This window comes from Amphiura filiformis, chromosome 14 (genome assembly GCF_039555335.1).
Source record: "Amphiura filiformis chromosome 14, Afil_fr2py, whole genome shotgun sequence".
Lineage (NCBI taxonomy): Eukaryota > Metazoa > Echinodermata > Ophiuroidea > Amphilepidida > Amphiuridae > Amphiura > Amphiura filiformis.
In genome coordinates, this window is record NC_092641.1 from 21,034,630 (window position 1) to 21,048,011 (window position 13,382).

General features: G+C 35.4%; 1 protein-coding gene across 1 annotated transcript; it reads left to right on the forward strand.

Moving 5' to 3' along the window:
- The first annotated feature begins 217 nt into the window (after positions 1-217).
- Positions 218-12,553, forward strand: LOC140169269 (cholinesterase-like). The gene is made up of 8 exons (XM_072192526.1): positions 218-571; positions 4,976-5,135; positions 6,633-6,710; positions 8,264-8,382; positions 9,490-9,657; positions 10,309-10,940; positions 11,513-11,694; positions 12,396-12,553. The coding sequence occupies exons 1-8, from the start codon at positions 218-220 to the stop codon at positions 12,551-12,553; spliced, it is 1,851 nt and encodes a 616-aa protein (XP_072048627.1).
- Positions 12,554-13,382: the final 829 nt, after the last annotated feature.

Here is a 13,382-nt window from a genome sequence, read left to right on the forward strand (position 1 = left end):
ATGATAGTACAAATACGCGCGAAGCGCGCTAATTTTTTTTGCCACATTGGAGCTTAGTGCACTAAAATACTCCTAAATTCAAATTACCAACGAGTCAATTTTTTCATGGACATCCTGTATATTATTTACATGGACTTTGACCTTTTGCGCTTACAATAAATGCCGGGCATAAATAAGTTGTTGTGATTTTGATATATAGCTCATAAAACCAAAAACAATGGCAGTGTTCACAATAATAATAACAGGCTTATTGAGCAAAATTGCACTGATACAGTGCCAACCGATGGTAACTGTTGAGCAGGGAACTCTAATGGGAAAAACGGTTAAGTTTGAAAACGATTTCCTCGGCATGAATAAAGACATAGACGTATATTTGGGGATTCCTTATGCGGAACCTCCTGTTGGAGAGAGACGGTTTGCGCCTCCGTTACGTAAAGAGCCATGGAATGAAGATGATATTTACAATGCTACTTATTTTCGGGATATATGTATGCAGGTTCATCCCGAAGCTAACCTATTTTCTATGAGCGAAGACTGCTTACATCTTAATGTTTATGCGCCCAACCCTAAGGTATGTATCGCTCCCAAACCCAAGGTATATGTATAAATTACAAGCCTCAGCACACTTTCCAAGTTGTCGCTAACCACTCCTCAATTTTTACACAAGAGCGTACTAACCACTGAAAGTTTTCGAGCCCGCAACCTCACGCTAATTGCATTCAGAATACGAGGAATGTCCTTCTGATATGAAATAATTAGGATTTCTTTAAATTTGCTATTGAATACAATTTTATGGCAAATTATAAAAAAATGACATAATGTGTTTTAAGTGTAAGCCGAAAAAATTGACCTTTCGAATTGAAGATATACATAAAGTTTCCCAAATGACATAAAAATATGTTTATATGTTTAATACATAAATTTATAACTTTTCAAGATATGTATAGTCTCATTTTTGTGTCAATACAACACACGTTTTGCCGTGACATAATTCACAGCTCTAATACTTTTTCTAAATCGGCGATTCTAACAGGAAAAAAATATGTAATTTGGAAATGCAAAACCACAGTTCGAGTTTTTATCACAAAAACTTTTCTATTAATAATCTATTATAGATTACGGAGTTGGACAACTTTTTGTGATTACATCTCCAAGGGTGGACATGTTTGCAAATTGCATTCTTCCAAAGCTAATAATACACCGAGTTACGCTGCATATTCTCCTCGTTCTATTTCAACCAAAGCACCTAAAATACATTTTCTGTGTCCAAAAAATAGTGCACGGTTGCAAAGTTATCGCGTATATCCAGAGCATCACTGTTTGCACGTTTATTTACGCGATGGTTGCGGGTTGTATTGGTTCTCGTGGGTATTTACATTAAGGGTTGTCTAAGTAACGTTGGTCGAGGCAACCAAAAAGACCGATTTTCATTGTCAAAACCACCTGCAGAAGATCAGCGTACAAATCACATATTTTGAAAACTTGCTTGATTTATTGTTGTTAAGGGGGCTGTTAGCCAAGAAGGCATTTTTGGTTATTTTAGACTTTTTGGATAAACAATCAACACTGGTATAACAATTCTCAACTCAAAAATCTATTTTTTTCCGTCACGGCATTCACCATTGCCATGGTAACAGTTCAAAATATGGCAATTTTTTTGAGGGGTTTTGTTAAAAAAGGGATCTGCACTTCTCTAGATCTACTTAAAATACACCTTTCTGCCAAGTTTCAAGTCATTTGGACTTACAATGGCTGAAAGAAACTTGAATTACTGATAAAATTACCATTTTGAAATAAACTCGTTTTAAAAATGACTAATAATAGCCAGGTGAGAAACTATGAAATATATTATAAATATACTAGAATATAAATTCGTTGAAGCAAATATTTTAGACATTTTCTTGGCTAACAGCCCCCTTGAGTTATGTACGTTTTACAAAGGTGATGTGGTTTGAGCCCTCTTGACAACATAACTCAAGAACCACAGGATCTACAAAAGTATATCTGTGATATTTGAATCCTTCTACATGCTCACTATAAAATGATTAGTGCATTTTTGCTAAAGCTCACTACCATTCGCAAGATGTTATCTCTACATTCTTCCTTTATATATTTTATTATTTATTTGCATATTATACGTTATATAATTTGGACCCCATGGGTCCGAAGATCAATAACCTAATCAATAACTTTAATGTAAATTTGGGTTTTATGACCCCAAATGTACGGTAACATTAAAGGGCCAAATGGCAAAAATATAAATCAGGTACAGGGTATATGATACGTTGCACCATTGCAAACCTTCGTTTAGCATTATTCTCTTCCGTTACAACCATCACTCTCCCTGCTCTCAGCTAATTGACGCACTAAGAACTTAAATAAGGTGATTGTCTTTTGAATAGTAATATAATCACATTTTCTTTGAAAGATATTGCATCTCTTCAATACAATAAAAGCTATCCGCGCATTAAAATTGTGAAATTATTGACCGTAAGATGTTTTTCATCCCGACTTTGTTGAGCGAAGTGCGATAATTATGTATCCTGTTTATAGCAAGTCTTTAGATAATGTAAGAGATTAAGAGAATCCATTTATCGTTTCGTCATCGGATTTTCATTTTTCAACGTGTTTGCTTGCTTGTTTGTGTATTTTTCTGTTTTGTCTCCAAGTACAGCTATTGAATATGTTGAATAAGGAACGTATCTTTAAGGCTGCGATCACATAGAAGTATACGGTATGCGGTATGCGCTATTCGCTATACGAAATACGCTCATTCGATCAGGCTAAGTTCACATAGTATACTCCTATATGAACTCAACCTGATCGAATGAGCGTATTTCGTATAGCGAATAGCGAATACCGTATACCAGAGAGCGAACCGTCAGAAGCCATCAGAAAAGGACTAACTGAGATCGCGCGCCAAATAAATTTACTGCAGTAATTTTCCTAGTCTTAAAAAAATAGGCATAGCTGGGAATCGAACCCGGTACCTCACGGTTGTAAAGCACGGGATAGAACCACTAAACCAATTGCTTTAAAGCCTGTGATATTAATACTTGATAATGCTTAATGGAATTAATCAATACTAATGAACGATGTCATTCATAAATAGAAGTCCCACAAGTAGCAATCGATCAATCATCACTCAATTAGGTATGTCATTCAAATAATCAATCGATAAATAAAACAAATAAATAAATAAATTAATAAATTAAATAATAAATTAATAAATTAAATAATAAATAAATAATAAATAATAAATAATAAATAATAAATAAATAAATAAATAAATAAATAAATAAATAAATAAATAAATAAATAAATAAATAAATAAATAAATAAATAAATAAATAAGCAATGGCCTTAAAATCACCATCGAAGCCAACAAGAAATCCGTTGACTTTTTAGATATCACAATGGACCTAAGAACAAGTACCTACAAACCTTATATGAAACCTAACAACACAATCTTATACGTCCACAAAGAAAGTAATCATCCACCTTCTGTAATAAGGAATATCCCCGAAAGCATCAGCAAAAGATTGTCAAATATATCGTCCACCGAAGATATCTTTAACGCCGCAACTCCACCATACCAGGAAGCCTTAAAGAAGAGTGGATACAATTACGAACTGAAATACAACCCTGCTGGCCAAAATAGCAATCAGCAAGCAAATAAACACAGACGTAAACGGAACATTACATGGTTCAATCCGCCGTACAGCGATACCGTTTCTACCAATGTTGGAAAGAAGTTTCTCAGCCTACTAGATAAATGTTTCACTCCAGATCACCAGCTCAACAAGATTCTAAATAGAAACACCGTAAAGATAAGTTATAGTTGCATGCCCAACATGCAGCAACTTATATCAGGACACAACAAATATGTGCTGCAATCTGCGAAAACATCTTTGGCTTCGACACAAAAAACCACTAATTGCAACTGCAAAAACAAATTGTGCCCTCTTGATGGAAATTGCCTGATATCGGGAGTAATATATCAAGCGACGGTCACAAGGTCAGACAACCGCAAGGAAGAGACATAATGTTGGACTTACAGAAGGCCCATTTAAAACAAGATTCAATGTCCATAACAGTACCTTCAAAAATGTAAATCAAAGATACGCCACCGCTCTGAGCAACTACATCTGGAACCTTAATGATAAGAAAGTATCATATTCCATCAAATGGAGAATTATTGCTCGAAGTAAATCGTACTCTACCAGCAGCAAAAAATGCAATCTATGCATTACTGAGAAATACTTTATTATAACTAAACCACAAATGTCAACCTTGAACCACAGAAACGAACTAGCAAGTGGCTGCAGGCATAGAAAAAACATTTACTGTGTAACTATAAATAAGTCGCTCTTTTAGCATGTTTAGCAATAAGTAGGCCCAGACATGGATACGCACTTAAGACGCGTATTGTGTTGCGCAACTTTAAGATACGCGGTTGCGTTAATTCCTCTTGCGCGCGCATCAAAACTCAAGACATATTCTTTGTCATTTTACACATTGCAACTGACGAGTGTGGATGGGTCAAACCATCCATACGAAACAAATTTGTATTACGATGTGGTAATTTCACTAATAATAATATATTTCGCTCCTATATTTTATAGTTGAGCACTGTATCTAGTGATGGTTTCACTATAATTTCTTACTATAAATAAATAAATAAATAAATAAATAAATAAATAAATAAATTAATTAATTAATTAATTAATTAATTAATTAATTAATTAATTAATTAATTAATTAATTAATTAATAAATAAATAAATAGATAAATAAATAAATAAATAAATAAATTAATTAATTAATTAATTAATTAATTAATTAATTAATTAATTAACAATAAATATATAAATAAACATCAAAAGAAAAGAAGTCTCACATTACATACAACAAGTTGCAATAGAACGAGTGACAAACTTTAATTTCAATCAAAATTTATTCCGTATTGTTTTTAGCCATTAGATGCCGCAGTTATGGTGTTCATACATGGAGGAGGATTTACGACAGGGAATGGGTACCAAGGGTTCTATGGTGGTAGCGCCTTAGTGGCCGTTGGTGATGTCATTATTGTTACTATCAACTACAGGCTCACAACGTTTGGATATCTGACAACAGGTAGGTTCTACATGATGTTCTACTTGCCTGTATTAAATTCGCTCCGGCTTTTTATTTGATTTGATTATTTTTCGGGTTTGACAATCCTGGATTAACCTAGAAAGCCTTTTAGACAGAATAATGTTGCCAATTAATTTCAGATTTTATTTTTCCAGATTAATATCCCTTCAAGTTGTCCACCGCCGAGGCGATAATTCTTACCACTGAACTATGGTATAGCGCGGACTCCCATTGAACACGTGCTAGTTCGTGGCACTCCCCTTGCTCACTGTCGTTAACGTTTGAAACCATATCTATAAATCATGTTAATTATTATTAACATTGCATATTTCACTTGTTTTAAGTGTGCTCGTCGTCAATTAAAGTAAAACAATGAATTTTTCATCCCATTATTTTGTAAAAGCAACATCAGTTTTAGTATTTATCCATTCAATCAACCGTAAATCCGCAAGCAATGGAAATTTCTAAAGATTCCACTACGCTCTCCCCCTTTTATAACTATGGCGGGATGGCTGCCATCGGAACACTGTAAAATTTTGCTTAACACGGGACAGGTTGTGGGGACATAACACCACCTTTATGTCCCCCACCTGCTACAACCAGATGCGCATCTAACTCATGTAGTATTTTTAGTTTCAACTTCAACAATATATCTATTATGCTTTCACACCATAGTCTATAATATACAAGATACGGTCACACCCCGGGGTCACACCCTTAATCTACAACTCTTTCACTTCACTCTACTACTTCAATCAGTCTACCGCCGTGAACAGAAAACACTCTCTCCTATCCAACGCGAAAGGTACTAATTCCCAGATGAAGACATACACTTCTGCACAAGGGCGGTAAATCTGGGCGGCACATTAGCATCACGCGATTCAGAAATGAAAATCAAAGCGATAATTACCTAAAAATAATTATTATGTTTTTGCCTGAACTTCCAATACCGTTTCACAGCCCCTCTCACAATGTGCCGTCCCTGCACATGGACACACAAAAATTATGAAACGGGATTGGCACAAACTACTCTACGTGAAAATGACCGAAGTCTTCATTCTTTAGATCAATGTTTCAGTCTCGAGAAGTAATAAGCCCAGTGCCGTCGAGAGCCATTACGGGCCCGGGGTAAAATGAACGCCATGTCCCCCTTTTTTACGGGCCCCTTGAGGTCTCTTTTCTTTGCTTTTATGGGCCCATTAAGGTGTGTTTTCTTTATTTTTACGGTCCCCCTAGGACCCCGGGCCCGGAGGCAACGCACCCCCTCCCCCCCCCTTGTCGGCGGCACTGAATAAGCCGATCGTGATGATTGGGCAAAGGTTGCGTACATGTACCCGTTGTACCATACATATGCTAAACTCAGCAAAGTTAGTGAAAGTTGTTCAACTTGATATTCCAACACGCGCTGTGATTGGTCAATGACCAATGGATGATGATGCTTCCTTATTTGGTATATTACTACTGATATAACTATATTTCGTATCCCTTGTATTACAGGTGACGAATCATCTCCAGGAAACTATGGTATGCTGGATCAAGTAGAGGCTCTACGATGGATTAATACAAATATCAATGGTTTGTACAAATCTTGGTCAAAATAATCACTTAAAAGATCGGATACCAACGTTTGCATGGTATACTATGGTATGCTGGATCAAGTAGAGGCTCTACGATGGATTAATACAAATATCAATGGTTTGTACAAATCTTGGTCAAAATAATCACTTAAGAGATCGGATACCAACGTTTGCACGGTATACTATGGCATGCTGGATCAAGTAGAGGCTCTACGATGGATTAATACAAATATCAATGGTTTGTACAAATTTTGTCAAAATAATCACTTAAAAGATCAGATACCAACGTTTGCACGGTATACTATGGTATGCTGGATCAAGTAGAGGCTCTACGATGGATTAATACAAATATCAATGGTTTGTACAAATCTTGTCAAAATAATCACTTAAGAGATCGGATACCAACGTTTGCACGGTATTTTCGTGGGATCTGAGAGCACATCAGAGACAACAAATTACATTCTGAATACGAGGAATGTCCAGATGATATCAAATAAGTTTGTGTTGCTGACCTCGCGAACTATTGTCCATCAAATGTATTAATTGGTATTGCACAATGTGGTAAAATGTCGATGCAGTTTAGTTAACAATGGCAGATAAACGCAAATTGACAAAAAAAATTTACTTATCCTCTTGATGGAAGAAAACAATGATGTATACTACCAAAACAGTGAGTAAGACCTCAGCTATTACAGAACACAACAGACACTCAGTTGCGTAACTACGGGGTGGGGGGGCAGCGTCCCCGGGCGCCACCCTTAGGGGCGCCAAATTGACCAATTCAGCATCCATCCAAGCGATGATAGTCAACATTTTCGCGCGCATTTCAGCGCAAAATCAATTGAAAGAACATTTTAAGACCGATATTCAACTTTTAAAAAAGTGAGTGCTGATGAAGACTTGTTTTAACTTTCACATAATTATGTCTCTGTATTAATCTCTGTGTTAAACATTAATCTTCCACACAGGGAGTGTGAATTTCAAATGGGGTTACTTGAATGGGTGGCTCTATTTAAAATCATTCCCCATTGTTCAGTAACCATTAAGGTATATAATGTTTTTGCTATAACAGCCCCCGAATGAAATGTATTTAATTATGTTTGTACTCACTCAGGTAGCATTGTGTGGGAATTTTACATCCGAACTAACTGCTATTCTTTTTTTATGGGCATTTGAGTGTCTAAAATGGCCCAGAATGAGGGTTTTTCAATATTGCCGCCCATTTCTAATCGTCACCCCATAGACTTTACATGTAAAATAAAAAAGCTCATAAAAATTTAATAGCACCTAGTTCGGATGTAAAATTCGCACCAACTGCTTTTTGTGTGATTACAAACATAAGTAAATACTTTTCATTCGGGGGCTATGTGGAATTTTTTTTAATGAATTCCTTGTACAATGACATTTCACAATAAAATGTCCATTGGAAACAAAGGTGTTAAGGTCGTACGTATCTTTCATCGAGGGGTGCAAATTTCACATAGCCCGTTACTCGACTGAAAGAAAACTGCGAGGTGTGTCTTCTTTTAATTTATTATCTGTATATTTCAGCATTTGGAGGAGACGCCAACAGAATAACTATCTTCGGTGAGAGCGCCGGTGGTAGCAGTGTGTCTGCACATATGTTTTCACCACATAGTGAACCACTTTTTCAACAGGCGATATTACAGGTGAAATTCAATATACTTTAAATGTATACTCTAGAATACAATAGATATAACAAGTACAAGGAATAAAAGCAATCATTTGCGATTGACAGTTATTATTATTGTTATAATCATAATTTTTATTATTATTATTATTGTTTTAATCCAATTTTGAATTTGTTCCTGATCGCAATTGTTATTTTGTGAAATGATAAAAAGGAATATCAAGTTTTGTGTAGCAATATGTTGAGTCTGTGTAAACATTGCAGATGAATACGGTTATCGCTCATAGCAAAGTGGTCAATATTTTGATATTTTGTATATTACAACAAAATGTACAAAACAAATTAAGAGTGAAAGGTAGCCTTTCGGATAAGAAAGAAGATAAGAAATGTATGGGGTCGTTGTTAGCTCAACTTTTTTGTCAATAATGTGGCATTCCCAGCAAACACAAAAACGTTTTTAAAACGTTTTAAGTTATACTTTGGGTTTTGGTTTAGGTAAAAACGTTTTAATAACATTAAAATGTCGTGAAATCGTTGTAAAACGTTTTGTATGAAAACACACTACAACAATATTTTTAAAATGTTTCCGAAATGTCATTGTTAATTATTTTTGCAAACATTTTTGGCCAAATATTTTGTCAACACTTAAATAACATTATGTTAAAATATTTGCACCCAGCAAACACAGAAATGTTCTTAAAATGTTTTTTACAAAACGTTTAAATAGCATTTAAATGTCGGGTTATATAAAGGTCGTGAAAACATTTTAAAAACGTTATTGTAAATATTTTAGGCAAACATTTTTTGCAAAATATTTTTCAACCCCAAAATAACCCTCAAAAATGTTTTTGGAATGTTATTAAAACGTTTTTATACCCTTTATATAACCTGACATTTAAATGTTTTCTGTAAAACATTTGTGTTTCCTGTGCAGTAAATTACCAACAAATGTTATTTAATGTTATGAAAACGTTTTATACCATTAATGTACTCTTTATACAACCCGACATTTAAACGTTTTCTGACCACCTTTTATAACCTTTTGCGAATGATGTCGAAAACGTTTTGTGTTTGCTGGGTTGACACCATACTTTATAAAATGCTCACTTTGTTCCTATGTTCACAGAGTGGTAGTTCACTGGAGGATTGGTCATTGCATGAAGACTTGGAAGAACAGCGTGAGATAGCTTTCAAGATTGGTGAACAAGTAGGATGTTCAGCGACTAACACACAAGATCTGATATCATGTATGCGCCAAGTAGATGCCGAGGTTCTAAACCAAGCGTCTTATCAGGTAGGTTAATAACCTTACTTCAGTCAATGACAAGAACAACATTATTAATAACAACAACATGATATGAACTGCTGGTGAGATCCCGATGTTGTTAATAAATATTGTTTATTACCGTAAAAACTCAATAGTTAGCATATATGCTTTACTATCGAGCGCTTTTAAAACATGCAAACATGAAGAGCCCCATCCACAACAGTGTAAAGGGTTTTGAGCAAATCATCGATACACATAGTTATATACGAACAAGTAAACCTGCAAATGTGTGTCTCAACTCCATTAGCTGAGATGGTAAAGTGGCGGAGTTTATTTTGGTAAAATTTCATGTTTTCAAAAGGGCTCCATAGTAAGCACATACCGTAAACGTTCGTCTAATAGCGCCATGAGCTCCCTTGACATAATTGAAATTTTAGGCACAAACTAAAAGTACCCTTCCATAAAAATCCCACCAGCAAATAAGGGCACGGAACCTTAATTCTTGTTGTGATTTTTAAAGGAGGGAGCTCTCTATTTGTACATGAAATTTACCCCAAGGCAAAGGAGCCCAGGTGCGCCATTAGGCGAATGTTTACCGTATGCTAACTATCGAGTTTTCACGGTAGGTTGTTGCAGTTTATATTCACAATGATGTGTGTTCGGTTCTTTTTATGACAGTTTGGATATTACGCAGCACTCTGTGTTGACAATAATTTCCTCGTCGAACTACCCAGGACATCCGCCAAGAATAATAACTTCAAAAAGTGCCCACTCATTCACGGCTTCAACAAGGATGAAGCTTCGGTGTTTATCTTGTACTCGTTCCCATCTTACTTGAATAGCTCAGAAACGCCATACGTGTCTAAGAAACGATTTGACCGAGAACTCACTGCTTTATTAACTGCATATGGCCGTTACATAAATGATTTGATAGAACAAGGACTCACACAGGTATACCTGGACTGGTCTAAAGTTGATGACCCAGCAGCAGATTATTATGAAGACTGGAAAAACATTGCCACTGATTACTGGTATTCTTGCCCGGCAATTTTTGAGGCTAGATTGCACGCCATGGCTGCCGTACATGACGTGTATTTATATTTCTTCACGCATGTGCCGAGTGTTACTTTTTACGCAAGCCCGGTTGTTCAACCCAAATGGCTCGGTGCTACACACGGGGAGGAACTTCAGTTTGTGTTTGGTTATCCATTTGAACCTTCGTCCCACCTGGAATTTCATAAATATCCAGAGGAAGAAATGACGCTTTCACTTCGAATTATGAAATATTGGACTAACTTTGCCAAAACTGGGTGAGCTGAAAACCATAACAGTCATATCATAAGAAGACAAAACTCTGTAATCAGTTGAAAAATCCGCGTTATCCGACACACATTTTTCACGGACTTTCAACCGATCACAGATTTTTCACCGTAAATATCTCCTAGTGATATATCTCTAACAGATTGTGAGTCATATAAGTTTGTTTTATTAGCAACCAATAAAAAAACGAAGAAAATAATAAAAACGCCGAAGCTGTTTTAAGGGCCGTACAGACTCCGACTATTCTACGTAGACTGGTAGAATACACGTTCAACAAGTATTCATTATTCAATCTAAGTTATTTCAAATAATTATTATCTTCTAAAGAATGTGTGTTGACGAAAAATTAATTATATGTTATGTCGAATGTCAGGTGGAAATATATTATCGCTTTTACGTCATGAAACATTCGTTAGAAGTAAATCATTACTGGAAATAGAACGTCAAATATTGTACATCATGTCATCATGTAGCGGCCTTTACACAGGGATAACTATATTATGATTCCCGTTTAACTTATTTAGTATTAAAACATAATCTTTTCTAATGTCTTATATTTTAGTAACCCTAACAAAGAATCCTTCTCGTCTCCTCCATACAATGACGACACAGCGTGGCCAGCATTCTCTCTCCCTGAGTTACAATATAAAGAGCTTGCTGTCAACTTGAAGACAGGTAGAGGACTCAAGGCTGATGAATGCCATTTCTGGAATGAACACCTGGAGCAATTAACAACATTTACAGGTACCCGTACTCCTTCAAATTGTACAGAATTCTGCTTAAGTTTTAGTTTATTTGCAACTTTTAAAAAATCTCTGTAAAAATCGTAATGAAAGTCATGAAAGACAACAATATTACATTGCCATGATTACCACACATACTATCCCCGGGGGAGGAGCACTCACTAAAAATGGGTGACGGGGATGTGCGGCCACAATGACCCCCATTTTTTAAACTCCCTCTCACCCAATTGCCCCCTTTCTTGTTTTACTGAACTCCCTCTCACCCAATGACCCCCTTTTTGTTTTCCTGTCCCCAAAAGACCACCTTTTACAAAAGTTTTGGGTAAATTTCTGATAATCTCTTATCAAATTACCCATTTTTTTCCTTATTTTCAAACATTTTCAAATTTTGATGAACATCTTATTGAACATTTTGTATCCACTTTATTTTTTGACCCAAAATTCTTCCCAGCCTCACTGAAAGACGCCCTTTTTTGGTAAGATTTTACCCAGTCTCACTGAAAGACCCCCTTTTCCGGTGTCCTCGTCACTTCCGAATTCGAGCAGCAGGTACGCAGCTCAGAATTATCCCTACCCCTCCCACACACACCCCCACAATACACACACAATACACCCACACATACCTCGCTCACTAACAAAGTTTGTCAGAGCGAACTCGGATTCAACATAATCAATATATTGTTATTTTTACGTTCAACGCAGCTAACCTTGAAGAGACAGAGCGGCAATGGAGAGAAGAATTTCATACTTGGAAATACACCGATATGGAGGAATGGAGGGATACGTTTGATGAATACCAGCCCAATGGTGGCAACGGGAAAATATCATCTCCACATAATGAACTGAAAAAAACATTTTAAGAACATTTCTGTGTTTGCTGAGTGCAAATATTTTAACATAATGTTATTTAAGGGAAGGGGTATGAACGTTTGGACAGTATTTATTGTGGGACATTAGAGCACATCAGACATATCGAATTGCATTCTGAATACGAAGAATGTCCTTTTGATATCAAATAAGTTTGATTTTTTGAAATTCGCAATGTAATACACATTTTATGGCAAATCATTAAAAATTGATATTTTTGATATTTAACAGTACTTGAAGTAAACTTTATAAATCTGATGATTTATACTTAGAGTGTATCTAGGTGGGATGAAAAGCCGACGATCAATTGAAAATTATGACCTTTCGTATTGAAGATATTGATTTTTTTCCCAAAACACCAAAAAAAATAGGTCTTTTTGGGAAAAAATCCATATCTTCAATATAAAAGGTCAAAATTTTCAATTGATCGTCGGCTTTTCCTCCCAGCTACATACACTTTAAGAATATATCATTAGATTTATAAAATTTATTTCGAGGACTGTTATATATCAAAAATTTGAAAAATATCAAATTTTAATAATTTGTCATAAAATTTGTATTATATCGTGAATTTCAAAAATGAAAATTATTTGATATCAGAAAGACATGCTTCGTATTCAGAATGCAATTCGATACGTCTGAGGTGCCCTCATGTCCCACAAAAAATACTGTCGAAACGCCATAAACGCTCATTCTAGATCCCTTTAGTGTTGACAAAATATTTGGCCAATATGTTTGCAAAAATAGTTTACAATAACATTTTTTTTTTTTTTTTAAAAATATTGTTGTAGTGTGTTTTCATACAAAACGTTTTAAAACGTT

What these genes read in the sequence shown, in the direction of transcription:
- LOC140169269 (XM_072192526.1), top strand. Translation starts at nt 218, where the DNA reads ATGGCAGTGTTCACAATAATAATAACAGGCTTATTGAGCAAAATTGCA. An exon ending in ACTAACTTTGCCAAAACTGG is followed by an intron (nt 10,941 to 11,512) that starts GTGAGCTGAAAA and finishes CTTATATTTTAG; the next exon opens with TAACCCTAACAAAGAATCCT. An exon ending in GCAATTAACAACATTTACAG is followed by an intron (nt 11,695 to 12,395) that starts GTACCCGTACTC and finishes CGTTCAACGCAG; the next exon opens with CTAACCTTGAAGAGACAGAG.